This window comes from Psammomys obesus, unplaced genomic scaffold (assembly GCF_907164565.1).
Source record: "Psammomys obesus unplaced genomic scaffold, mPsaObe1.curated_primary_1811, whole genome shotgun sequence".
In the NCBI taxonomy this organism is placed as follows: domain Eukaryota; kingdom Metazoa; phylum Chordata; class Mammalia; order Rodentia; family Muridae; genus Psammomys; species Psammomys obesus.
This window is the reverse complement of record NW_026585797.1, coordinates 8,990,950-9,018,270: the sequence shown is the minus strand read 5'-3', so window position 1 is coordinate 9,018,270 and position 27,321 is coordinate 8,990,950. Positions and strand designations below refer to the sequence as shown.

The window sequence follows — 27,321 nt, the reverse complement described above, 5'->3', positions numbered from 1 at the left end:
TTGTAAGAATTTTCAGTTGCCTTTTTTAAAATTATAAAAGTTATAGATTTATGGTTGTTTTCCTTTTTTTGTCTTCTTCTTATTATTATTGGTTTTTCAAGGCAGTATTTCTCTGTGCAGCCTTGGCTGTCCTGGAATTGCCTTGTAGAATAAATAGGCGGGCCTCAAACTCACAGAGATCTGCCTGCCTCTGCCTCCTGTGTGCTGGGATTACAGGGATAGCACTACCATGCCCAGATTTTTTTTTTTTTTTGTCTTTTTCAAAGTAATGAATTTTGTACCACATTTTCAAGCTAGGTCTTGTTGATCTTTGACCTCTTCTCTTCCTCTGTTTTTCTGAGCTGAAAACATTTTCATGGAAAACTGAACTATTCAAAAGCAAATTCCAAAGTTCTGTGAGCATCACTTCGAAGGAGACAAACTAATCAGGAAGGGAAAATGGTGTTTAGAGGAAGCGGAACCTGGCCTGAGTAATTTCTAAACCAGACCTGTGAGTACTCTCACATCTGTTAAGTTGAAATAAGGTCAGGGTATGTAGAACGCTGTAACCTGCAGGGGAGAGATGACTGTTTGGTCAACAAAAACTTCAATTTTCATCAAATATATTAAAACAAATCTTAAATTTTGGGCCTTGAATATAAATAATTCAGAGGACTCACTTATATTTTCTTGTTGTGGAAGAAAATTAGCTATAAAAGTTAGGAATTTAGAGTTTTCTTGACCCTTGTATAATAATATAAATAAACTGCCACAGATCTCTGGAAGAAGAGATTTATCTTACAGGGGTGGGGAGAGATAAGCAGAGAGATAGTGAGAGACAGTGGGAGAGCGTAGAAGAGAAAGTCAGAGAGGAGGGAAGGGCTGAGAAGCTGAAGCAAAGAGACAGAGAGCAGCGATGGGCCAGTTCTTTACATCCGGTGTGCAGTTGAAGGGCGCACTCCCATAGATACAGTGATGACATCACAGGTTGCTAAGCACCCAGCAGTGGACAAGCACTTTGACCTGCTCTCTGACGCCTGGGACTAACAATGCTCTGGACCAATGATGCCAAGATTCCCTAAATTAAGTGAAAAAGCACAGAGCCTATGGGACTTCCCTAAGCCCTCCCCACTAAAAACCGACGTTCGACATTTACCTTTTTAAATATGGTTAGAATTTTATGTATGAGTGCTGCATTTCCATCATTTATATCACCTTTCCTCTCCCCTCAAGTCCCTGTGTCTGCCCCCATCACTTCCTCTCAAGTTTATGACCTCTTCTAATGTTGCCTATAGGTACATGTTCAGGGATGGCTACTTTGGATCAGGTAGCCTTTCGGGGGCCTCACTGCCTAACAGCACCCTGCCAGTGAGTAAGCTTTAACATGAATTCATAGGAGTTTGGAGAAGACACAAGCATGAATAGGACTTGAGAGCACTCCTCATGCCTAAAGCAGCTACCAGAAAGGAGAGGCATCCCCCAGGGCAGTGATTGTCAGTTAGCCTTGACTAACTAGCCAACTTTGCAGAAATTTGGACCTTAGCAAAGACATTGCCTAGATCAGAGTGCTCTGCAGTCATGCCTGGCGGGGAGTGATGGGGATTCGCTGTGGGAGTCTCCTCCAGCACACATCCTCTAAGACCAAGAGTCTTGGCTTTCAAGGAAAAGCCATCTTCCACACAATATATTCTCCATAATTTCTAAGTACACTTGTTAATAGATTTTCTGACCCAGTGTGTGAATGATGATACATAGGTTAGCCACAGGCTGTGTGACCTCAGGCAAAGTCACCTCATCTCTCTGCTTCAGTTTTTAAACCTATAGGTTAAAAACATGCTTAACAGCACCTGTCTGAAACGACTGCTTATAACTATTTATAAATTTAGCATGTTTTCTCTGACTGTTACAGTATCTCACAAACATGTGTGTCTTAGTCAGCTTGGTTAATAGGGGAATACTCCTTTATTGTGTCTTTTGACTTCCTGAAATGTTAGTAAGCTGGAGCGGGAGCCTCGTGTTCCTCACTCTAGGCAGGCTACTGTGGGAACAACAGAAGAGCTCTGCAGCTTGGCCTTGTCCGCTGGCTGCTGAAAGCAAGCTGGAAGGGGGTGTGGCCAGGGCGCAAGTGCAGACATCGCTGCTCCTGGCCTGAACCACCTAGGGCGTTTAACATTCCCCCAAGCTTCAGTTTCCTCTTTCACAAAACAGTAGCTACTACCTCAAAAGGTTTAGACAGAATTAAAGGAGTTAGACAAGGTCAGATTCTCCTAAGAGTGCTGTTGTATGGGCAGAGCTTGCTACCTGGACATGTCTTCACAATGCAGTAATGTCTGAGAAAGTGCCAAGAAAGTAACGGCTCAAGGGCAGAGCCAGCTAGAGGTCCAGCAGGGGAGTTCGCATGGGAGGACTGGGATAGACAAAGGCAAGTTCAAGTAGAGATGGCTTTACCAAAACTGCTGAGAAGACAAGGGGAGGGGACTTGTTACAGCTGATCAGACATCGAATCCTAGTGTACCAGGACTCTCTTTGACCATAACAGCAATGGGGGGGGGGGGGGTCTGTGCTAATGAATAACTTCTGACTTGCAGAAGACATGGAACACTGTGGGCTACTTCCCTCTAAAAGTATTTAATGTGAGCTTCTTGAATTCCACAAAATTCTTTGATTTATAGAATTGTATTTAGTGGCATACTAAATGGGGGAGGGGTATGCTGCCAGGCGGCTCCTTTACACATACGCAATTTGTTATTGATTATTAATATTTATTATTAATTTATCTTTTAGGGTAAACAGTGGTTATTCCTAAACCAGCTGTATACCCAAACAGAGACTAGGATTTATTTAATTAACCTAGAGAACAATGCTGGGCAACAGTTACTCCATCCTAAATCTCCAAGCCCGCATAGTTTCCTTCCATTCAGATTTCCCACATTATACTTGCTTTTAGTCATATTTTAAGTCCGGTTCATCTCTCCTCATGGCTCCAAGCCTCTCCTGCTGATCTCTCCTTTCCCAACTCCTCCCACTTTCTTCCTTCTCCTCCCCTCCGGACCAGGATGGACCATTCTATTCTCTCCATTGCTCAGCATTTGCTGGTTATTTTATTGACAATGCAGAGAACAAATGGTGGCATATTTACACAAACTTGAGACAGGTGATGTTCAGAATAAACACTACAATGCCATGTCTGGATTTAAACCAGATAGTGGGGTAGAGAAATCAACATTTGAATGCACAAGGGTAAATTGTATACATTCCAGAAGAACATCATACCAAGAGTAAATGAAGTAGTACTATGGCCTATGGTGAACATCTCTTCAGCTGTCTAAGTGGCTAGCTGCCAAGAATTGTGTGCCACTGAGGCTGGCATCGTTAGCCTTTCTTGATTATAAAGCCATTTAAGAAGCTATTGGAACCAGCCTCTTCTCTAGAACACAGAAAAGCTAGACACAGAAAAGAGTTTTTCACACTGGCAGGGGAGGTGATAGGCACCCAGCAAGAAGGAACTTGTTGATTCTTAGGGGCTATACTTATGATAGTTCTCTGATCCTTTATATATCAGTGCAAGTCACATCTTTGCGTGTCCTTGTTCACCTTGAATCTCTCACAGAGTGCCCTTTAGTCTCAACAACACCCAACACAAGACCTTAGACCTCCAGGACGCCAGCATCAGGGAACAGTTTAGTATCAGCCGTGACATCCCTCCATGCCACCATCCCTTGATTTGGAACTCTGCAGAGCAGAGTCCTAATCACTAGAGCTTCTTACTTCCTGCTGGTAGAGAGGCGCTATTTTCTCTATCGAGTGGATCTTCTGAAATTCCAGGCCACTTTCAGATAGTTTGCTTTGAAAGAATCAGACTAACTTTGTAACCTATGTTTCTTTAATTGCCTTATAACTTATATTTTCAAGTTTTAGGCCCATGTTAATTAAAGCCTCTTAGTGCTTCTCCAGAGAGCTAAGGAATGTAAAAGTTCCTGACATTAGCCATCTGTGAGGGCAGAGATAAGGAAGAGAACAAGCAGAGATCTCTACTAAATGGAGAGAAAATCACCGGCTGGTGCCTGTGAGATGAGCTTTGTTTGGAAACTGAGCCAAATGGCCCCAATCCTTCTCCTGACCTTTGATCCAAAGCCAGTAACCCCCACTCCTCAGAAAAGCCACAGGATGAGTTAATCACTCTCCTGCCTTTAACTGTGGCTATATCTCATATGGCAGGAAATTCCAAACTGACTTGAAGATCAGATATTTACGACAGGGCTGACCAGACCTAAGGGTGCCCAGAACCAACCAATTATTTTAAAAGTTAAATACCTCATCCAATCATGAATTGCCAAGAAGGCAACCCCTAGAATTCCCCACGCCTTGTCTTTTAAAAACCTAAGGTCTTTGTCTCCTGGGGCCACTCCTTGCTGACCAGCAGGGGTGACCCCATTGCGCAATGGTCAAGATGAACCTCTTGCGATTTTGCATCGATGGATGATTAGTTTCCTGAGTTCTCTTCATACCTTCTTATATTTAGGCTCTTGCTGGGCCTAACAGCTTCATGATTCCCTCCCACTCTCCCATGCCTGTTTGTGCTGTCCCCTTCTGAGGCAAGCCCACAAAGTTGGGCCAGTGCAAACTAAAAATGATAGGACTGAGACCTGACTTGGACTCCCTCTATGATTCAAAATTCTCCTTTTATGCTTTGACTAAATAAAGAAACCAGAAAGGCTACCTGGACTCCCATTTCTCCTGTCTCTCTAAGCCAGATTTGCCCTCTTTTCTCTAACCCCACCTTGAAGGAATTGCCCACTCCTGTTCTATTGCTTTGGGGAGACAGCATGACTAAGGCAACTCATAAAGCAAAGCATTTAACTGAAGATTTTCATAAAGTTTCCAAAGGTGAGCCGTGATCATCATGCATGGCACGAGGCAGGTAGGGCAGGCGTGGCTCTGGAGGAGCAGTGAGAGCTCACGTCTTGATCTGCAAGCAACCGGCACACAGAGGGTGTGTGAGACTAAAATGACGTGAGCTTTTGACATCTCACTCGATGCAAACCCATGACACACTTCCTCCAACATGCTCAGAACTCCTAATCTTTCCCAAAACAGTACCACTAACCGGGGACCAAACATTCAAATAGATCGGCCTATCCGGGCCATTCTCGTTCAAATCACTACGGCCGTTTTATCCTTCAGCCACGCTTTGGAGTTCCACACACAAGAGGCCGAGCAGCTTCATACCAGGGGCGTGGTCAGAACTCTCTAAAAGCTTCCTTCACAGCGCACTCAGCTCGTTCAGTTGCACGTTTACGGAGGAGAGACGGAACCTGGAGCCTTCCCTCGTCAGCACTGCTCCCTGCCAGGACGACTGTGGAATCTGCCGCAACAACAAAGGAGACCCGAGGGGTTGCTGACCAGGCTTCCCACACTCTACTCTCCCCTCGCTCTTTTCCCTGTTCTGAACCTTTAACTTTTCGGAAAATATAAATCCCTCTAAGCAATGGCTGAAGCCACACCTCTTCTTTAGGGGGAAAGAAAAGTGCTCATATAAACAAAGTAGGCTGTAGTGAAAGGTCACGTGGCCTTTGTCTCCCACCGCCCCATGCAACTCTCCTCGCATCCTGTCCTCCAGAGAGATGCTTCTCTCCCGACAGGTGAGAGAGCACCCTCCGCTGCACCACTGCCTGTCTCTCCCTATGAGATGTCTCCGCTACATAACCAGGAGCGGGTCTTGAAGGCTAATGTTTTCATGCTCTCTCCTGAGCTTTCTCTATGTTAAGTAATGTAAACACCACAAGAACCAGGGTCAGGAAAGAGGTTCAGCACATAATACTGAAGTTGGTAACCTGAGTTTGATATCTTCAGTCCAGGTAGAGGAGGACTGATTCTAATAAGGTGTTTTCTGACTTTCATACTCCACTCCTGGGTTGTTACTGCCCTTCTCTCTCTCCACACAGCCCTTATCTTTCTCTCTGTGTTTATGGTGTCTTTACCTTACAAGGATTTTGGTGCTAGCATTTAGGGGGCATGGGATAAACTTCCCATCTCGGAATTTTTTCCCCACATACATGTGCAAAAGTGTCTTCTGTAGTTAGGGTTTCGCTTGATGCATCTGGGTGGTAGTTACTGAGCTTGTTACATATAGTCTTTCATAAAGCCTCCCTGAGTGAAAAAGATACTACTGAGTGTTGCAGGATATTTGAACCCATTGTGAACCCAGAGGTCGAGAACTGTAAAAACCTGTTTTTTGTTTGGTGTGCTTCGGCCCTAGCACACACCATTATAATCCAAGAGCTTCCTGTACACAGGATTTAATAAATTTAACTCTAGGTTAACTTTATCAAAGCAGATTGAGAAACCAGCTGACAGGGATTAAATAGAAAGGAGGGATTTTGAGTTGAGGAGTATTTATGACAGCGTGGAGAAGAAGAAAGAGCTCTTTAGCTCTTTGGCTCATGACTCTTTGGCTTTTTGGCTCTTACTTTGGCTCTTTGGCTCCTGGGCTGTCAGCTCATCTGGAAAGCTTTCGGCCTTGGGCTTTTAGCTTTTGGAGCTGAGTAGGAAGATTTTTCCTTCTGGGATGTGAACTGAATAGGAAGGTCAGCTGGGTGCTTTATCTGCCTTTCTGGGCTAGCAAATTTTCATTCCAACATTTGGCTCCTGAGTTTTCATTGGTAAAATCAAACATCTGGGATTCTCTTTATAACAACAACTGAGATTTGACACTCTCCCAGACATATATGCCAGCAAAACACCAATGCACATAAAATAAAAATAAGTAAATTATAACAAAAGAATAAATAAAACAAAAGGCTGATATTCCGTGGCTTTAAGACTTACTTCAAAGCTATAGTAGCCATGGCAGTATATTAAGTAAAGAATAGACAAATGGAACAATTGAAGAATTGGGTCCAGAATGGAGCATACAGATAGAATGTAGTGTCTCTAACAAAGGAGCAAACAATGAAAAGTGGGAAGATGCACAGACACTACTCCACCCTCATGGAAATTAAGTCAGAATGACCACAAGCCTCATTGTAAATCACAAATACACAGAAACGTCACAGAAAAAGACACAAGGTTACTTTTAAAAAGTTTTTGACAGGTTGTCTATATAGCTGATGATGGCTTTAAAATGGCAATCCTCCGGACTCTGCCTTGGAGTACAGAACAGACACACACGACCACAGGCAGCCTGAATAGTGGGAATGCAAACTGATACAGCCACTTTAGAAAGCAGTTGGAAATTATCCTTTTTTATAAAATAGAGCATACTCTATCATATGAGTATTTAGCCAAACACAACAATTTTTTTTTCTACACAAAACCCTGTGTGTGTGAGAGAGAGAGACAGGGAGAGAGAGACAGTGGGAAGTGGTAGCTCATACCTATAATCTCAGCATTCAAGAAGCGGAAGTAGGAGGATTGCCATGAGTGTGAAGCCAGCTGGAGCACACAGTGATTTACAGGCTAGCCTGGGCTATGGAATGAGGGCCTGTTCCATAAGACAACAATAAGCTACATATGAATTTAGATAGGTGGGCAAACTACAGATCTGAATATTATTCAGAGCTAATCTATTAGCTAATCTATCTTAGCTAATAGATTGTGTGCTTCATTGGGATGCTAAGGAGAAGAACGCTCTCCGGAGTGATTGTGGCAGTTAAAACACACTTTCATTGTTTTTGGACTTGCAAATTTAGCTGTTTGGAACAGAGTTGTTTCCTTCCTGAATTTCAAAGATAAGACAGCTCCAATCGCATCACAGTTCACAGTGGTGAAATCTTCTTCATTGCTGTCATTCCCATTCTTTTCATTTAGAATCAGAATAAAGTTGTATTTCAAATAATCTAAAAAAACAATCCCAATAGGATAGTGTTTATTGAAAATGTTGTCAGCCTTATTTATTCTCTTTTAAGTTAAATTGCTCAACATATGTAGATTTCCAATCTGGTCTTCTGAAACAAATATTAAGTCCCCAGTCTTTTCTAACAAAAAGAATAGTTTTATTGCTTTTTTTCTTTCAGAACAAATATATACAATTCCTTCTCATTTTTCCTGATGAACTTCTTCTTACCATTCTCTCAATCTGTTTTAGCTCCTCCATGTTTCTTTATAAATTGGTGCCATATTAGAACCAGGAAAAATCAGTGCCGCAAAGACTAGAGGTCCAATCAGTTGCAACAGTGATGACAATAGCATCCAGCCCAATATTTTATTTCCAGACACTGCACCAAGCACTATCACATTCACTTCTCACAACAGAAGTAGGACATATTTGTGACAGGAGTTTTCTGTGAAGCTCTCAGCCTCCTCCCTTGGTCTCCTCCATGCTGGGATCACAGCCGTGGGCCAGCGTGCCCCACCGACTATCTGTGTCTGAACAAAAATTTAGATCATTTACATATCAACAACTACTCAAAGGCTTTACTAAACCATCCCCAAACCCAGCAGCTTAAAATGACATGCACCAGACATGTTTGTCTTGGCTGAAGGTTGAGTGGCCTCAGCTGGAACCAGTTAGGTGTTTCTATCTCAGGCAAAGAAAAACCCAGGGATCAATATAGCCGTATTGCTATATTTGTGAGTGCTTTGTGATATAGCACTCACTTATCATCTGTGGGGTTCTTGGTTTGATCCCTAGCACTGAAAAGAGAAAGAAGAAAGACAGAAAGGATGAAAAAAAAAAAAAAAGAAGCAAGAAAGTCCTAAGCTGCCACCAGCAGCAGCAGGAGCTTGCAAATGTGTTAGCCACGGTCTTGAGGCTCCCCAGAACACGCTTGAAAAAGCAGGCGGGTGTGGTGGTGTGCTGGTTTACTGAGAGATCTACCCCAGGGTATTAGGTGGACACAGAAGAAAGGAGGAGACCAAACGTCACCCTTTGGCCTCCACATGCACACATTGCATCTAAACCTGTGTGTGCCACGTGCCCATCGCACACAAACGTGCAGATAGCATCCTGGTGGCTGGGATGGTGCACACCTTCATTTCCAGCATTTGGAGGCCGAGACAGAAGATGGTAAATGGAGATCATCCTGTAACACAGCAAGATCCCGTCTCTCCCTCCCCCCCACCAAAAAAAAGGAAAGAAAAGACCCTCAGAAAAATTAAACAGAACTTTGTTTGATGTTCTGTTTTTAATGTTTGTTCAGTCCTAGCTTTTATCCCTTCAAAATAATGCTCATGGTCTGCCTGGTTTCACTGTCAACTTGACACAATTCAGATTCACCAAGAAAAAGGAACCTCTGTTGAAGGATTGCTCAATCAGACTGTCCCCTGGGCTTGTCTGTAAGAACGTCTTGATTGATGACTGAGGGCACAGCCCACTGCGAGGGGCACCATCCCTGGGGCAGGGGTTGGGCTACGTAAGAGCGATAGTTATGGGGATGGAGAGACTGTTCAGCTATGAAGAGCACTTTGATACTCAGTCATGAAGCTGATCAAAGTATCCACGGCAAAAGGCTTACAAATAAGTGCCCCAGGTTACCTAGCCAGAGGATCTGATGGACTCTTCTGACCTCCATAGGCACCTGCCAGATACATGCACACACATTAATCAATCGATTGATTGATTGATTGATTAATAAAAAAGAAAGCTAGCTAAGCATGAGCCAGTGAGCAAACCAGTAAGCAGTGTTCCTCCATGGCTTCTGCTCCAGGTTCCTGCCTTGAGTTCCTGCCCTTCCCTCAGTGATGAACTGTTACCTGGAAAGGAAAACTAACTAAATGTGTTCTTCCCGCATGTCAAGGGAGAACTGACTGCTGTCACAGGCCTGTAGTCTCACGAGTGCGCCCCATAAATAACTAAAGATGATAAAGAGTGTTTTAAAAAGCGCATTAGGCTCACCCAACAATCATTGAAAACTTCTAAAATTTATTATTATTTTATCGTGTGGTACTGGTGTTTTGCCAGGCACCGGCAGAGGCCAGAAGGAGTTGGCTCCCCTGGGACTGGAGTTACAGACAGTTGTGAGCTGCCATGTGGGTGCTGGGAATCACACTCAGCCCTCTGTAAATGCAGTCAGTGCTCTTAACCTCTGAGCCACATTTCCAATTCTGCAACAAACATTTTTAAGAATCAAAAACACCATCATTGAGCCGACACGGTGGCACACGACCGGCGTTCGGGAGGCTGAGGTAAGTAGAACTATGTGAATTCAAGACCAGCCTGGTCTACACGTCATCCAAGACTACAGAGCGCGACCCTATCTCAAAACAAACAAACAAACAAACAAACAAACAAACAAAAGTTATTATCCCCAATTCCAAAAGTGGAGATTTCCTTACTTGCAGCTTCTGGGCAGTAGAGGCGGAGTCTCACTACGCAGCGTGGGGTCTTAACTCGCTGCGTTTTCTTATCTTAGCATCCCAAGGGCTGGGACTGCGGGCCTGTCTCGCCGCACCTGGCGTGAATATACTTTCTGAATGAACAGTTTTATCACGGCATTTTGGAACACCCGGATACAGACTTCCTTTGAGAACGAGAGCACGAAAGCATTCCTCTGAAAAAACTGTGAGCACGGATAACTCCAAGCGCCTTAGGCTTCCTCGGTCTCTTCAGCTGACGCGTTTTCCGCGTTTCCACGCCAGCGAGTTACCGCGAACACCGTCTGTCCGTCCAACATTTGTTGGAGAACTCCTGTTGGGTGTCTTAGGGCGGAGGTGCCAGCGGAAACGCCCCTGGTGTCTCCCGGGAGACCGAGAAGGAGCCCCTCTTCCCAAGGCTCCACCCCAGGGGCCCGCCCCGCCCCGCCCACGGCCCCGCCCACAGCTTCTGGCGCCTCCTTCTGTCTCCATGGTTACGCGTCTACCGCTTGGGCTCTGGGGCCCCGCAGGCGTTAGGACCAAGGCCAGCGCCGTGGGCACTGAGGACCCTTAAACCGCAGGCGTACCGGCGAGGAGACCGGCCTGGGAAAGCTGCGGGGCTGGTGCGAAGTCGGTAACCGACCTGGGACAGCGGGCAGGATCCGCTCTGCGCAAGCGCGCGGGGAGGGGCGGGCTCGGCCTGCTGCTCCCCCGGCAGGAGGACATTTTCTTAGTTAGCAAAGTACAGTTGTGAAAGATCCGCTAGTGAACGTTTTGATAAGCACTTTCTTTTATAAGCTGTATTCTTGCTGCCTTCGCGGGGACTCCCCCCCCCCAAATTCTGCCCAACTTCTATTTACTCATTCATTCATTTGTATTTTGTTTTTGAGACAGGGTCTCACTGTGTGGACCAGGCTAGTCTCAGACTCTTAGAGATCGGCCTGCATCTGCTTCCCGAATGCTGGGATCAAACACGCATGCCACCATTCCTAGCTATTTTTTTTTTTTTTTAACATCATGATATATATTTTTGATGGTGGCACAACTTAAATATGGGGGAGGGGGAATCCCAGTTACTCTCCGTCATTAACAGGCACTTAAAGTGAAAAAAAATAAAATAAAAAGAGGGGAACTGCATCATAATTAAATAGCAATAATTCGGTAGACATTATGGGTATTACAGACTAACATCGGAATCTAAAGAGGAAAAATACGTAGGTGAAATTACTAAAAGGAAACTATTGCTTTATTTAGCCACAATGCCTCCCACTCAAGCAGAAAGTGTTATAAAGAATATTATACGAGAAATAGGGCAAGAATGCGCAGCCCACGGAGAGATTGCTTCCGAAACGGTGGTCGCTTTTATGGTAAGATGATTAATTTTTCAAGTCGCTGTGTTACCAAAAAAATTTTTTAATGTGATAGCTAGTTTTTTGTTTGTTTTTCCTTTACAATTCTTGAGAGCTTTCCTGATGCTGCTTTAGTTAGAACATACTGGGGTCATCAGATGGCTTAGAGAAAGGTATCTTTTCGAAGTGTGTGCTGCGTGCTGCAGGTTTGCAGGGACTGACAGCCTGTGAGCCGCGAGCCCGCGGTCATGTGCGGCTGTGCAGCTTCAACAGGCCTTTTTGTTCAGACGCACGCTGAAAGAGTCACTCCCTGTTTCGGTGTCTGTGTTCTCGCTTTGGTTAACAACACACAATGAAAACGTGAGCTATGCCAGTCTCCTGCTCTAACACCGCAAACGTGGCAGCCTCCACGCTGTGCAGTTTTCTAGCCCATACTCAAGTTCTATGTCCATTGATTTCTGTCTCCAGTCGCTAATGAGAGCATTAAGGTGGGTGATAAGACAACTAGCTAAGCATCAGGGAAGCCGGTTAACACACGGAGATGAATTAATTTCGAGATATGAACTGGAATGACCTGGCCCGTTCTGTTTGTAGGTGAAGGCGGTTGTCCTGGATCCCAGCAATGGCTTTAACATGGACAGGACCCTCATGAAGAGCGACGTGCAGAAACTAGTTAAGGTGATGGTTTGACAGTCCTCACGGTTGGGATTACTTATTTTCAGTTTTAAATACAACACGTGTGTGATCCATCATTGTCTCCAGCAACATTATAAAGAAACACAAAATGGTGCTGTAAATAAGTGAAGGGTTATTTTCTAATAGAACCCAATACATAGGTTGATCCTGGCTTCTTGGGCTCTCATCCTTGGCTTTCCTCGTGTCACAGAGTAATTGTCGTGCCCCCTGATGGAAGAAGGGGAAAGACAAAGGGCAAAACAGTTGTCCCCGGTGTATCAGTTGTCACTTTCTGCCTAAAAATAAGAGTTCTCTGAACCCTTGGCATAGGTGTATACTTACTGTCCAAAAGGAGATAGTAAGTGGCCCTCAGGCAGATAACTCAAACCTGTGGTTCCGTGTGAGTGGGGCAGGTGCGGGCACAGGCGTCAGGGCAATGCTGTCTGCCACAGCCTCCTCAGCCTCTGTCTCTCTCCCTGGGATCTGGTTTATAGTTCTGGCTGACCCAAGACGCTCGTGGATCCTCCCGCCTCTGTTTTCTGAGTGTTGAGATGCTGGCTTTACAGGAGTGTAGCATCATGCTCTGCCCGTTCTCTTTTCTTTTTGAAAATAACCTAGGAGAGCATAGCTCATGCTTGCCTGGCATGAAGAAAGCCCTGTGTTGGACATCCTGCATGTCCAACATGTATGTCCAACATCCTGCATGTATTCACTGCATAAAGCCGGGTGTGGTAATCTGAGCAATGGACAGGTGGGTTACGTAGTGAGGACATAGCCTGGGCTATGTAAGGCCAGCCTGGGCTACATGAGACCTCTCAAAACTTTAAACAGAAACAAACAAACAAAACAACCCCTTGAGTTTTTTCAGGAAAAATGTATTAGAAGCGATGTTCTCTTCTAGCTTTGTGTGGCTCGGCTATTGGACAATAAAAATCCATCCCTGGACACCATTAAGATGCAGGTCTACTTTGATATGAATTACACAAGTCGAGGTAAGATAATACCTATTTTTCAAACATATTAAAAGTATATTTTAAAATATTGCATTTTAGGCAAGAAAGTTTTAATTTGGTTGATAATAGGCTTAATTGTTTAATGAAATGAATTTTTGTTGGGCTTTTGATATTTTCCATGTGTGATCTGTTAGGTAGCCTTCTGTAATTATTCTCAAAATGCCTGTGACAAGCACTTTACACACAAAAAAAAGTCTGTTTGGGTCCAACTTTAGAGGTTTCAGCGCCTACTATGTTGGCCCTGTGGCTTTGGGGCCCATGGAGGCACATTTTGGCAGGAACATGGGTCTCAGAAGAGTCAGTTACCTCATGACTGGGATACAAAAGGGAAGATGAAGCAGGGGGTCCCAGAGGGTATATCTCCAGGGACCCAAACACCTTCCACTGGATCCCAACTCCTTGAGGATCTGTCGTCTCCTCGAGATAGTACGGGCTGGATACCAAGCCTTTGAGTAAGCACCACCATATTTAAGAATACAATAGTTCTGGAAATCCCAATGAGAAAAAATGCCAGCTGATGGGATGGAAGCTAAAGTCAGTTTGAAACTATATGCCCATAAAATTATGTTTCCAAGCTTATCTATTTTTATTGTTTATGGCACTGATTTTTAAAAACTAGGAACTAAACCACTGGAGTTAAAATTCTTAATTTTTAGGCCTTCTTATTCTTGGTTTTAAGTATTATCTCATAATATTTAAACTATGTAACTACTCCAGAGTGAAGTAATGTGGAAGATTTAGGTTTAGAATGCATTTAATTATATTTACTATTTATATTTTATATTTATATGTAAGGTCTACATCAATGACATGTTGGAAATGGAGGGAGATGAACTATTTTTTATAATGCAATCATAATTAACCATCTGTTGACTTTATTTTTTATGCAGTAGGTGTTCAGTCATGCTAATATGTAATATATTCCATCTTTTTTGCTTAATAACAATAAAGTTCCAAAGCAAAAAATAACCATGAAATAAAAAAAAACTTAATTTCTATTTTTTTCAGTTTGTAAAAGTTCTCAGTTGCTCTTGTGGTGAAGTTGTAGCTATGAATGTTGTATTGTTGAATTTTGATTGAAATATCTTAGTAAATTGTAAGAATTATGCTGGTAGTAAACCAGAATAAACCAGCCACAGCTTGACACAGGAAGAAAAAAAAAGATACATTCTTTACACATTTGCTGGCTAGTTTTTTTGTTTTTGATTGCTTGCTTCCTTGCTTGTTTTTCTTTTTGCCAGCTTAACATAAGCTAGGGTCACTGGAGAGGAGAGGGAATGTCATGTGAGAAAATGACTCCATCGTGTTGGCCTGTAGGCAAGTCTGTGGGGGTGTTTTCTTGGTTAACGATTAATGTGGGAGAGCCTGGTCCAGTGTAGACAGTACCACCGTGGGCTGAGCAAACCCGGGGGGTCGGCGTGGGGAGTGAGCCTGTAAGCAGCACTCCACCATGCCCTTTGCTCAGCCCTTGCTTCTTGGTTCTTGCCGACATCCTCCTGATGTTGGAGTGTAGGCTGACTCAACTCTCTTCTCCCCAAGTTGCTTTTGGTGATGGTGTTTATACATGAATAGAAACTTTACTAGGACAATGCACTACTGCACTATCGGTAATGTTACTCAGAGGACATTTACCTAGGGTGAAAATACGTGTACTGTAACAAGAACACATAGGCCACCTATTTCACATTCTACTCTACGCGTTTATATGTTTATGTGTGTTTACATGTGTGTTCTAACAGAATACTCTCTTGAAATTGCTGTGATAATGTTCCCTACTAGGTCTCTGTATTTAGGTTTCTTGCTGCCACTGTTTTTTGTTTGTTTGTTTTGTTTTGTTTTTTTCTCAACACTATACCTCAAGAAGTCAGGGTTTAGGGACTTAGCTCATGGGGCTCATTCTCAGCATTGGAAGTAGGATGTCAGGGGCTTTTGTTTTCTTAAGAGTGCCACCCCAAACCAATTTTTCTCAAGTCCTTATCTGAGGAGAATTCAAGCATTCAAGTACTGTTATTTTCTCATTTTAGAGGACTTTCTTGAAGAACATCACCGGGTCCTAGAGTCCAGACTAGGAGCTGTTTGCAGAGAAATTACTGACAACAGAGCATGCACTAGAGAAGAACTGGAAAGCCTCTACAGAAAGATTGTGAGCTATGTGCTACTGCGGTCTGGGCTCGGGTCCCCCACAGACATCAAGATTGTCAGAGAGGCAACGGGTAAAAAGCAAAAGTGACTTTCATTCCATAAGTGAACCTGTACGCCCACTGTATTTTCATGTGTGGTTTGTGCGTGTGTGCTTGTGCCTTTGTGTGGAGGGGGTGTGTGCTCATGTGTGCCTGTGTATGCTGAGGCCACAGGTTGACAATGAGCATCTTCCTAAGGCAGGGCCCTCACTGAACCCAGAACCCTCCATTTCAGTGTGGCCACTCAAAAGACCTTGCTTCAGGAATCTCCTTTGTAATGCTGAAATGGTACAGGAATGGCTGCTGCACCTGCTTGTATGGCTTGTATGAGTCCTGGGGACACAGATTCTGGTCCTCACTCTTGTGTGGCAAGCATTTTACCCACTGGGCCATCTCCTTAGTTCCTGCCATTGCATTTTATAAAATACAGTAAAGATTGGAATTTCCCTTCTATCTGAAAGAAAATCAGCACATGTAATATGTTCAGACTTACCCTGATTCCTAGACATATTCAAATGTGTATGAATGACTTGAAAGTAAAAGGAAGAACTATAAGGAGGGAGGGGAGTATGTAGGGGAGGAGAACGAGAGGGTAACAGGAGAACAGAATAGTTCACGTTTTCCCTCCTAAGGGAGTCAACATACCATATGCGTGAACTGAAATCAGAATGGGGCCTATATTGGGAGCAACAGGAATGGAGAGGAGAAGCAGAGGAGTTGCTGTGGGTAGGTAACGATGATAAAGTACAGTATACAATCCGGAAATGTCATGACGAAACCCGTTCGCTGGGCTAAATGATGACAAAGATGATGACAATAATTTTTAAAAAGCAACTTAAAAAAAAACAACAACAAACCTCATATACTCTCTAACTAGACCAGTCTCCTAGAGACGATACTTGGCTAAGCCTGCAGACAGGAGCCTGTCAGAGTTGTTCTCTGAGAGACTACCCAGCAGCACCTCAAAACAGATGCTGAGACTCACAGCCAAACATTGGGCTATAAGTAGGGCATCTTGTGGAAAAGTGGGAGGAAAGAGAAAAGGACCTGGAGGTGGCAGGATCTCCACAAGAAGACCAACAGACCCAACCAGGGCCCAGAGAGGCTTGCTGAGACTGAAGCATCAACCAAGGACCATGCATGAACTGGACCTAGGCCCCCTGTAATGATGTTGCAGATGGGCCGCTTAGGCCTCATGTGGGTCCTCTAGTGCAGGGAGTGGGGACTCATGGGACACAGACTCACTTGCCAGCTTTTTGATCACTTCCTCCTGGCAGGAGTGCCTTGCCAGGCCACAGAGGAAGAGGACAGGTTTAGTTCTGATGCAACTTGATGAGCTGGACTGGATTAGAAAGGAAGCTCCCCTTTTCTGAGGAATAGGTGAGGGGGTTGGGGGAGGAAAAGAGGATGGGACTGGGAGGGGAGGAGGAATGGGGCTATAACCAGTATGTAAAGTGGATAAAAATAAATTTAAAAATTGTTTTCTTCCTAAAACACGCAAGCAAGCAAGCAAACAAACAAAAACCTTCATAGGCTGTGGAGATGGCTCAGTGTTTAAGAATGTTTGCTGCTCTTCCAGAGGACCTGAGTTCAATTCCTATCATCCATGTCAGGCCACTCACAAACTAGTTACAGGGGCTCCAACACCTCTTCTGGCCTCCAAGGGTACTGGAACACACACACACACACACACACACACACACAACACACAACACATAAATAAAAATAAATCTCAGAATAACCCTGAGATACCGTTTATACCGTGTTTCAATTGGGATCTCCAAGCAGCTTCTAGGTGGTGAGATAGTTTGATTTTCTTGGAGACTGTGCGTGCCCAGTGACCTGCTCGACTCTCAAGTGGAACATTAGCGGTATTGTTAAGGGCACTAGGCTCGTGGGATGACCGGGACTGCTGGACAGGAGTACTCCATACAGGGGGAAAGGCATTGAGCCCAGTGTCTGGCTAGGGTATTGAAAGAGGCAATCTTTGTATTCTCAGGAAACATGTCCCACTAATACTTTAAAATGGGGATAGAGCTGGGTGTAGTGGTGCCTGTCTGTAATCTGCAGCACTTGGGATGTGGGACACAGGAGAATCAGGAGTTCAAGACCAGCCTGAGCTACGTACTTAGTTTGATGCCAGCCCAATTACATGAAGCTTCCTTCCCCCCAGAAAACCAAAACCAAGATATAATGGAGGACTAGGCAAGGTATCCAGCCTTCCTGTTATATTTTTCAATTATTACTTTAAAATAAAAATTTTTCTATTCAAAGCCTTAATTAGATTTTTTTTTTTTTTTTTTTTTTTTTTTTTTTTTACCAATTTACTAGTTAAAAAAGTCAGAGACAATAACATCATTTTCAATAGCCCAGCCCTGGTATTTGGTAACTTTTGCTTTGCATGCTGTAGCAGGTATCATAAATGTATTTTTAAAATGTATATATGTAACACTAGAAAGGCCCAGCCCTTAACTTTCTATGGACAGAAAGACTTTATTTATTTTTATTTTTATTATTAGTTACATTTTATTAACTCTATATCCTAGCTATATCCTGCTCCCTCATTCCCTCCCAATCTCACCCTCCCTCCCTCATTTCCTCCCTGCCCCTTTCCAAGTCCACTGATAGGGGAGGACCTCCTCCCCTTTCATCTGACCCTGTTTTATCAGGTATCTTCAGGACTGGCTGCAAAGTCCTCCTCTGTGGCCTAACAGGACTGCTCCTCCCTTGGGGGGTGGGGAGGTCAAAGAGCCTGCCATTGAGTTCCTGTCAGAAATAGTCGCTGTTCCCCTTATTATGGGAAACCAATTGGTTACTGAGCTACCACAGGCTACATCCGAGCAGAGGTTCTAGGTTATATCCATACATGGTCTTTGGTGGAGTGTCAGTCTCAGAAAAGACCCCTGTGCCCAGATATATTTGGTCCTTGTGGAGCTCCTATCCTTTCCACGTCATACTAACTCCCCCTTCAGAAAGACACTTTAAATCAAAGTTCTGGTGGGTTTATCCCATCATGGTGTTTCTCTCCATCACGTGTTCTTCCCGTGATCTGTTTCAGCTGCCCTGCAGAGCGTTTTCCCTCTGGCCGAGGTTGGGACATTTCTGACTCTCAGTAAGAAGGACAAAGAACGCCAGCTGAAAGAGCTCACCATGATTGTCACTGGAATTCGGTTATTTAACAGAGACTGTGGGAAAGGAGGCGAAGGCATTGATGACTGTGAGTGTGTGTTCAGGCTGATTGTGAAGGTTCTGTGTGTTCAAGGCTTAACTTCACCGTGGAGCAGACAAGCCCAGAATCCACCTCCTTAGTGCAGTATGGCTTTTACTTCATGCCAACGGGAGGAAAACTGACTTAAAAGTAAAAATCACCCTGGAAAGAAACTGGTGCTGGTGTGATTAATGGGATGAAAAGGCCGAAGAGGAGATAATTGGAGGTGTGCAAATTCAGGGACAACTCTGTGTTGTTATTCATATACATAATGCTTTAAAAACATTTTTTTAGGCAGGATCTCACTGTGTAACCTTGAATAGCTTGGAACTTACCATGTAGATCAGGCTTGTCTCTGATTCACAGAGATCTGTCTATCTGCCTCGAGATCCCGGGTGCTAGGATGAAAGGCTTGTACCACCACACCCAGCCCCATAGTGAATTTTTTATTTGTAAACTTGAAAATACTTAGAAAACATCTAAGAAAGGACCTAGTGGTAGAAGTAATTTGGTGTGACTCGTACACTTCTGCAGGCCCATTGACAAGTTGTTACCGTCCTTTACCTGACGGCTGATCACTGGATTCTACTAACGGCAGGCTGTGCCATCGGGCCACCCAGCCTGCTTTCTCGCCTTCCTTCCTAACGTTTTGGGGCTGGGAGACCACAGTTACATCCCCGCCCCCTCCAGCTCTACAAGAGTTTTTCTTGTTTGCTTTTATTTTTTTTTAATTGTTATAAAAATTCAAATTCCAGGTTGGAGAGCTGGCTCAGGGTTTGCTGCTCTTCTAGAGTGTCTGGATTTGCTTTTTAGCACCCATGTGGTAGTTAAAACCGTCCCAGGGAGCTAGAACATGTAACTCCAGTACCCTCTTCTGGCCGCTGTGGGCATTGTACACATACATATGCGCACATACATTGTACATACATACGCGCACCACACACGTATGTCTGCAGAGAAAATGCTCATACACATTAAATAAATGCAAAAATTATGAGAATTCCCCACCAGTCAGAGTGCCTTCCCTTGCTAGGCTGATCTGTTTATTTTCAGAGTCCAGATAAGGTTTTCACATGTGTTTCAAATCTGCTTTTTCAGAAGGAGAGCTTCTACCAAAGTTTTCTATTTTTTAGTGAGAAATTGGATCTGATTATGCTTTTTTTTATTATTATGACACTGTTTGTTTGCTTGTTTGTTTGTTTGGGCAGGTTCTCTTCTGCATAGGGTGGGACTGTGAAACACATGCTGGATTATTATTAAAAGGAAAAATGTGACTCAATTTAATGTTTAAAATACAGCTATTTTCTCGGCTCTTTTCCCCTGCTTTCCCCTCTCTCACGCCTGTGCTCTCACGCCCTCGAAAACAGTACCAGCCATCCTCCATGAAGCCATCCCAGCCACCACTCAGCGCATCGACTCCCAGCTCCAGACTGCCCAAGACCTGGCATTTCGCTACACAGCCATCATTGAGAAAATAACAAAGAACCCGCTCAAAACCAAGGAACTTGAGCCGTATATGTTAAAGGAAGCGCTGTATAATATTCGACAGTATGAGATCTTCCTTCAGACTATTTTGGTGAGCCAATGTCACAAAATTTGGTATTTTCTGTGGAACACAGTCCCTTGAGAACAAGGTGGCGCACGAAGGAGGCAGCCTAAGGAAGTGTGTGTGGCCGTGGCGTGAGCAGGGCTTACCACAGAAACAGCAAAGTTAAGTTGGATGTTAGTGGAACTGTGTTGGTGGAAGCTAATTTATAGTTGTTGATTCTCTCTAGTACCGTGAGGTAACTGGTGCTGTCCACATTGTTTGGCAGGGAGGACATCGGCGTCGCTTGGAAGGTGGGGGCTGGTAGGACTTAACTCATGATACCGCCAGTAAAATGATAAAATACTAATACGATTACATTGTCTTCACAGTCAGATATAATTACTTGTGCTCAAGAAGTGGAACTGATGATAAAACAATTAGCAGCTCAACTGGAACAATTGAAAATGACAGTAAAGTCAAAGACAGCTATCCCAACATCACAAGTCTTTGTAAGTATTTGCCATCCCCTTCGACCTTGTTCTTTTGAGACAGGCTCTCGGTACGTAGCCTTAACTGGCCTGGAACTTGCTCTGGAGACCAGCTGATCCTCGGCGTCACAAGGGCCTTCCTCGCTCTGCTGGTGTAGAGGCACACACAATCACACTCGGTGAGCTTGACTTTTTAAGACACACTTCACTTTGTTGATTATGGAGAAGGCCCACGCCACACTGCGCATGCGGAGGCCAGAGAGGCGCGCTCAGGAGCTGATCCTTTCTTAGTGGGACCCTGGAACCAAACCTGAGCTCTTGGGCTTTTAAGTGCTTTTACGCGCTGAGCCATGTTGCTAATCCAAACCTTTCTTCCCCTGTGATCAAACCCAGCTGTGTACAAATTAGCTCTACTGCTGAGCTAATTTCCTCGCCTACATTTTGTTTTTTGTTTGGTTGGTTGGTTTTGTTTGTTCTTCTGGGCAGTTCCTAACTATGTATCTCAACATTTCAACCTGTCTTAGAATGTCGGTCCTCCTGTGCCCACCTCCTGGGTGCCGGAATGCGAGCACGTGCCACCATGGCAGGCGTAACTTCTTAAGACTGAGCCTCCTTTTGAGCCTTATCCATGGGCTCAGAATCCTTATAATTCCATTCGCATGCGCATACAGTATGTGGCATTATATCCTACACAGCATCAGCAGATGCACAGTAATGGCCTGGCCTTTGTTTGACGGAGGGAGCCGCTCACGAAGTGCTGAGCTCTAGTAAGACCACAGGACCCACGGCGACACAGCGGCCCGTGGTGGTGCTGAAAGTGTGTCTATAGACATGAGAAGACGGTTCAGTTGGCGGAGGGCTGGCCACAGAAGCACACGAGCATTGAGCTCACATCCCCAGCACCCGTGTAAAACGCCACCCATGGTGCTGTGTAGACAGAGGCAGGGGGATTTCTGGTGCTGAATTATTAGCCAATCAGTGCGCTCCAGTTCAGTGATGCTCCAGATAAGCAAGCCCAGGCTCTGGTCTCTACACAGTCACACCCGTGGAGATGGGGGGAGAGGGAGGGGAGAAGGCAGAGAGAAGACGGAGGTGGGGAGAGAGGTGAGGAGGGAGAGAGGAGGGAGGAGGAGAGCGTGTTCAAGGTAATCATCAGAAATTGCGTCTGGCACAGAAGAGGTAAACTCCTGTCTCTTTCTGAAAAGAAGATGACCTCGTGTTTACTGTGCATTGACATGGTGATTAACGCCACCATTTTATAGAAAAGCCACTGCAGCCCTGTTCTGAAGAAGGTAGTTCTGAACTATACAGGCGTTTTACGTGCACACAGACCATGATGGCTTCTTGCAGCCATTCTCCTATATTTCGGTTGTGAGCCGAGCCTCTGATGGCTGAGCCTCTCCAGCCCCTCCGGTCATTCTCAACGTTGGTTTTAGAAAAACAAGCTTCTATGTGAGGCCTGATTGACTTTCTGTTTGTTCTGTAAGTCATTAATTTTTATTGTGAATAAAATATTTTGCTTGGTGATCTGAAGCTTTGGCTTGCAGCTCTCTTGACAAGCCCGAAGAGGTGCGTGTGAGCTTTCCAGCTTCTTGTGGTTCACGATCGGGCCATATAAATCTACTATAATTATTTCATTTTTAAATAAAAAATTAAAAGCATATTTTCCTCCTTGGCCTTTTGAGGTAAAATATTACTATTTATTAGATGCTTAGATTCATGTGTATACTTTTGGAGTAAACTGACTTAATAACAGCTATGCCAAATAGAATACTTTGAAAGAAAGCACAAGTTTTTCTTGTCCTAACTCAGGAGCCTGTTGAAGTTGCATGAGGCTTTGACTTCAGGAGTGTCCTCATGGCATTTGTTTTTAAGCGTACAGGGACAGCCCCACCACACACCCACGTTCTTGGTGTTTTTCTCCCTTTAGCCTATCTTCATTGCTCTGGCAAATCTGTGGATGAGCTTTCAGGATGAGACCGTTTTGATTAGCGTCCTCACTAACTTGACCACTAACCTGGAGCTGTTCCTGGGCACTCATGAGCTTCTCTATCCCGAGAAATCGATCCAGAGTCTTCTGGATGACGTCACTGTGAAGACTGATATGGCCAGAATAAAGGAGCACATGGGTAATGCCACCAGCCACCATTTTCTTCTCCCTTATAGCCACCTTGAGTGTGAAATCACTCTTCTTGTTTTCATGCTAAAGCTTTCGGATAAAAAACTGAACATCTTAACTGTGAAGCACTGATGTTCATTACAGAAAAGATAAAAAAACACCACAGACATTGTGGCACACTCCTTTAGTTTTCAGCATGCAGGCGGTAGAGGAAGGACGCTCGGGAGGTGAAGGCCAGTCTGGGCTACACAGTAAGCTCAGGGCCAGCCTGGGAGGCTGTAGACCCTCTCTCAGAAAGGCCGTAGGTGTGAAAAATACAGACACAGAAGGTGAACATCTTACTGTCCAGAAATTAATTCTCATGGGGCTCTCCATGTTCTGGCTTTGTGTGTTAATGATTTATGTTACAGAAGTGCTGGGTTTGTACTTGATATACTGAGAACAATCCTTGTGATATTTGTTGCAGATAAAGCTGCATTTTAATGAATATTTGCTACATCTCTTCTAGAGTCAAGTTAAAATTTGTGAAACAAATCATTTTATCATTACAAAATTAATTGAGCTGATTTTAAGCCCTTTAAATGATGTATTGGTTCATAAAGAAAGGCAACATTATCAGTCAAGTCTTATTTATTTTATCAACTTTTTTACCCCTTTTATCTTAATTAAAGCTAATCTAAAATTCACAGGAAATATGAAAGTAGAATATAGAATATAGAACCTAATACTCAAATGTCTTCCAGAAAAATGAAGTTAGATAACTTACTAATTTTTGTTACAAAATTCTATTTTGGTAAAAGTAGAAAGTAAAAATATAACAGGGAGTCTGTTTCTTAAAGGATTAGACTATAGGAAAACTGAAAGCTAACTAAGATACTCCAAATCCCCTCAGTGCATGTTTTTACTCCTCATTTCGCTTCATTAAAACAGTGTGTCTAAGCAGATAAATGGAGCTGAAGAGTTCAACTGTGAGTGTTCAGTGAGCTGCAGCTTCTTAGGGATAGAGATGTCTTTCCTAGCAGGCTCAGAACTTTTTCTTCATTAGAATATTTTATGAAGCTATTCTCTTGTGAATTGTGAGAGCCATATTCTCCTGAAAGAATGTAATTTACACCTGCTTCTTACCCCTGGAGATCTTGGGCATAGTCAGGATAAGGCATTTATTTTCTCCATGTCAGGCTTTGCTTTTAGTTGTAGATACAAATCATTCAAGAGAAAGAGACTGTTGGCTGTTCTTGCCCAGAATCAGACATATTTGAAATACATGTGTGGTTATAAAAATTATGAATCTTAGAAAACATTTTTCATGAATATATCATTTGTATCTGATTGATTCAATTTAGTTATCAATGTAAGTAAAGCAATTATGAGGAACTACCTCTGAAGTCAAAAGAGCAGGCTGGAGAGATGCTCCATGCTTAAGAGCATTTCCTGCTCTTGCAGAGGAGCCTAGGAACAGCCTGCACCTGCAGCAACAGGGGAAACCCAGCAGCAGCTTCCGGTCTGAGCACCAGGCATGCATGCACGCACACACACACACGTAACATAAGAACAACCACTTAAGAAGAAGAGTGGAAAGAACAAAAATTGTATACCTTTTCATCAAAATCAAGCTAGTAAAAGACATCTTCTTCCAGTTTGGAACAGTCTCCACAGGTCTGCGGCACAGTCTATTGTACAAGCGCCGTACTGAAGGTGTTTTCCAGCTAGTGTTGTCCCAAGACCTATGCTGTCTTAAATGAAGGAGATCCTCTTGATCATGTAGCAGTTCTTTCTACTCCTGTAGAAAGTTACACAGGTAACTGACTGTGTAGCAGCAGGAACATTACTGAACCTGACAGAGCACTCTGGGCTACCTGTCCCTTGGCTGTGAAACTAATTCTCTGAAGGGTCCCACAGAACGAATGCAGAAGCAAAGTTCTACTTCCTCTTTTGCTCTAACAAGTTACTGTCATGAACAGTCACTGAGGCATTCACCCTTGTTTACATGAATATCACCCCAATAAGTCTGATTTTGTGTGTGTCAGAGAGGTACAGATGATAAAAGGTACAGATGATAAAAAATAGTTACCATTTAGAAGGACCTACCACTGATTGATTTAGGAAATTTCGTCTTCTCAAGGGATGAAAACCGCTTTCTGTTCCCTCTCATTTTAGACGAAAAAGTACGTGTGTCAGATTTTAGAAAACTGGAGTGGCTTTTCCCAGAAACAACAGCAAATTTTGAAAAACTGCTAATTCAGTACCGCGGATTTTGTGGCTACACGTTCGCTGCAACAGATGGTCTTCTCCTCCCAGGTACTGCGTTAGAACAGTCTTTCCTCGGGTGTCTGCTCCGTGCGGCGTGCTTATTGTACTCCTTTGTCCTTCAAAACTTGCTGGATTCAGATGGTGATCTAGTGAGGAGATGCAGAGAGATCCAGGGGCCTCACCTGGAAGGCATTTCCGGTGTAATCTGACAGATTCAACTCTGAGGCTGTAAGGAAGCGTGGGAGGTGTCAGTTGACTGTCCCTTATCTAACGTTTCTCATTGTGCATGTGAGAGGATGAGAGGCTATAGGGGATGGGACCCAAGCTTAAACAAATCTGCTCATTTTTCATAGACATTCTGTGCAAAGAGTGCTAGAAGAGTCCATTGCTTTTAGTGCCCCACATTTCTACTGTGGCTTAGCACATGAAATTTCTCCCTGTGGTGCCAGGAAGGCGCTCAGGTTGTTTCTCGTTTTGGAGCATTTCACATTTCATACTATGGATGCCAGGACATCATTACACAACATGGAGTCTGTAGTGCCTTGAAACAGCGCTGGCTCGCCTGTACTGAAGGAGTCCAGAAACGCAGTGCTGGTTAGGCAGTGCTAAATAATAATAGTAATAATAATGTCTTTAAGACAGTTACTGGAAAAAATACATATTTATTTAAGTGATGTGTTCACTTAAAAATGTTCTTGGTCACTGTGCAGCTCCATCCCATTAAAACAGGTCAGGATTTCACTGTTAAGTTCTTCTAAGGAAATATTTTATTAGTTAACATTTCTCTGTGGTATACATATTACATACTACATAAAACTGTGATGTTTACAAAATAAAGAATAAAATATATATTGAGAGGCCATACATTATAATCTAAAAAGTGCCGTGTGAAGAGGGAATGACAAGAAGCCTCCGAGCGCAGGGTCACAGTTAGGTCTAGCTGCCAATGCAACCTATGTGGGAGGAGGAAGCCCAGTTAAAGGGTTGCCCCATCAGGCTGGCCTCTGCACACGTCTGGGAGGCCTTTCCTTAAGTGCTAACTAATGTAGGAAGGCCACCGAGGTGGACAGTGCCGCCTGGAGGCTTGGGCTGTGTGAGGAAGGTAGCAGGGGCAGGCACGGAGAGCACACCAGGAAGCGCTGTCCACTCTGGTTCTCTGCGTCAGTTCCTGCCTCGAGTTCCTTTCCTGGCTTCCTTCAGCGACGGGCCTCAAGCTGACATAAAACCTTTTCTTCCCCAAGTTGGTTCTAGTCTGTGTTTTATCATAGCAACATAAAGCAAACTAGGGCAGACTACAGTAAATGCAAACTTAGAAAACTGCTCGATATTTACTTTGTACCATTAACCTCATCCTTCATCTTCTTTCTTGACCTCTGTGTCATTTTTCTGTTTTACAGTTGTTTTTTATTTTAATTTATTTTTGTCACTGAATTGCTGGAATGCTATGCTGCATGGTAGAGAGGACAGAGTGACTTATTCTTTATGTTGTCATGAGGAACAAACCCTAGAAACATGGCAGTGAGGCGGTGACCTAGCCTAGCTTCTACCAGCTGTGCTGGCAAGAAAGAGAAACAGGACCGCAGAAGGGCGGCCGGGTGCTGTGTCTCAGAGTCCTCCCTGGATAGGTCAGCGCAGTCCTTTTGCCTGTTGACTGGATCATCTCTACTCACCGCATGATTGCCTAGGCACCAGCAGCCATCTGCTCAGAGGGACTGTGTAGAGTGTCCTCTTCTGTTTGGGGGTGCAGACTACATGACGTATGTGAAACTGGCTTGCCATAATGTCATATGACTTCATGTCTGCCAGAAGTCTTTTCTGGAGTCACTCTACCCCAGCTCATGTTCTGTTCTTCCATTTTATTACATCTTCCCTAATCACCAATTTTTATTAAAATGCCAGTTTTAGACTCCCTTATTTTACATTTAACTTGCTTGCTTGCCTTATTTTCTAGCTAGCTAGCTAAGTAGTTAGTTAGTTAGTTAGTTAGTTAGTTAGTTAGTTAGTTAGTTAGTTATTCTCAAGACACTGGTCATTCTTTGTCCTTTAACCCCTGTTTGTGGTTTGTTGAGACTAGGTGCTTGCTCTCCTCCCATCCTCTCTATACGTGAATAGGGTTGACAACTATTTGTCAGAAAAATAAGACAGCATTACCATTTCCTATATAATTTCCAGAAGACATACAGATTTTTAATAATCCACAGTCTATGTAAAATATGTTTATAGTTGAAAATATGCAAAT

The 27,321-nt window shown here is 43.8% G+C and overlaps 1 protein-coding gene across 1 annotated transcript in view; it reads left to right on the top strand.

Annotated features, from left to right (window-relative positions):
* The first annotated feature begins 10,882 nt into the window (after window positions 1-10,882).
* Window positions 10,883-27,321, top strand: part of Cfap206 (cilia and flagella associated protein 206) — a 38,756-nt gene continuing 22,317 nt past the window's right edge. The window contains exons 1-10 of the mRNA XM_055599416.1: window positions 10,883-10,895; window positions 11,527-11,639; window positions 12,216-12,299; window positions 13,198-13,288; window positions 15,334-15,522; window positions 18,548-18,706; window positions 20,065-20,273; window positions 20,615-20,734; window positions 22,644-22,842; window positions 24,990-25,130. Of these exons, the coding sequence (XP_055455391.1) occupies window positions 11,532-11,639; window positions 12,216-12,299; window positions 13,198-13,288; window positions 15,334-15,522; window positions 18,548-18,706; window positions 20,065-20,273; window positions 20,615-20,734; window positions 22,644-22,842; window positions 24,990-25,130 (1,300 nt within the window). The 5' untranslated portion in view covers window positions 10,883-10,895; window positions 11,527-11,531. The remainder of the gene's footprint in view (window positions 10,896-11,526; window positions 11,640-12,215; window positions 12,300-13,197; window positions 13,289-15,333; window positions 15,523-18,547; window positions 18,707-20,064; window positions 20,274-20,614; window positions 20,735-22,643; window positions 22,843-24,989; window positions 25,131-27,321) is intronic.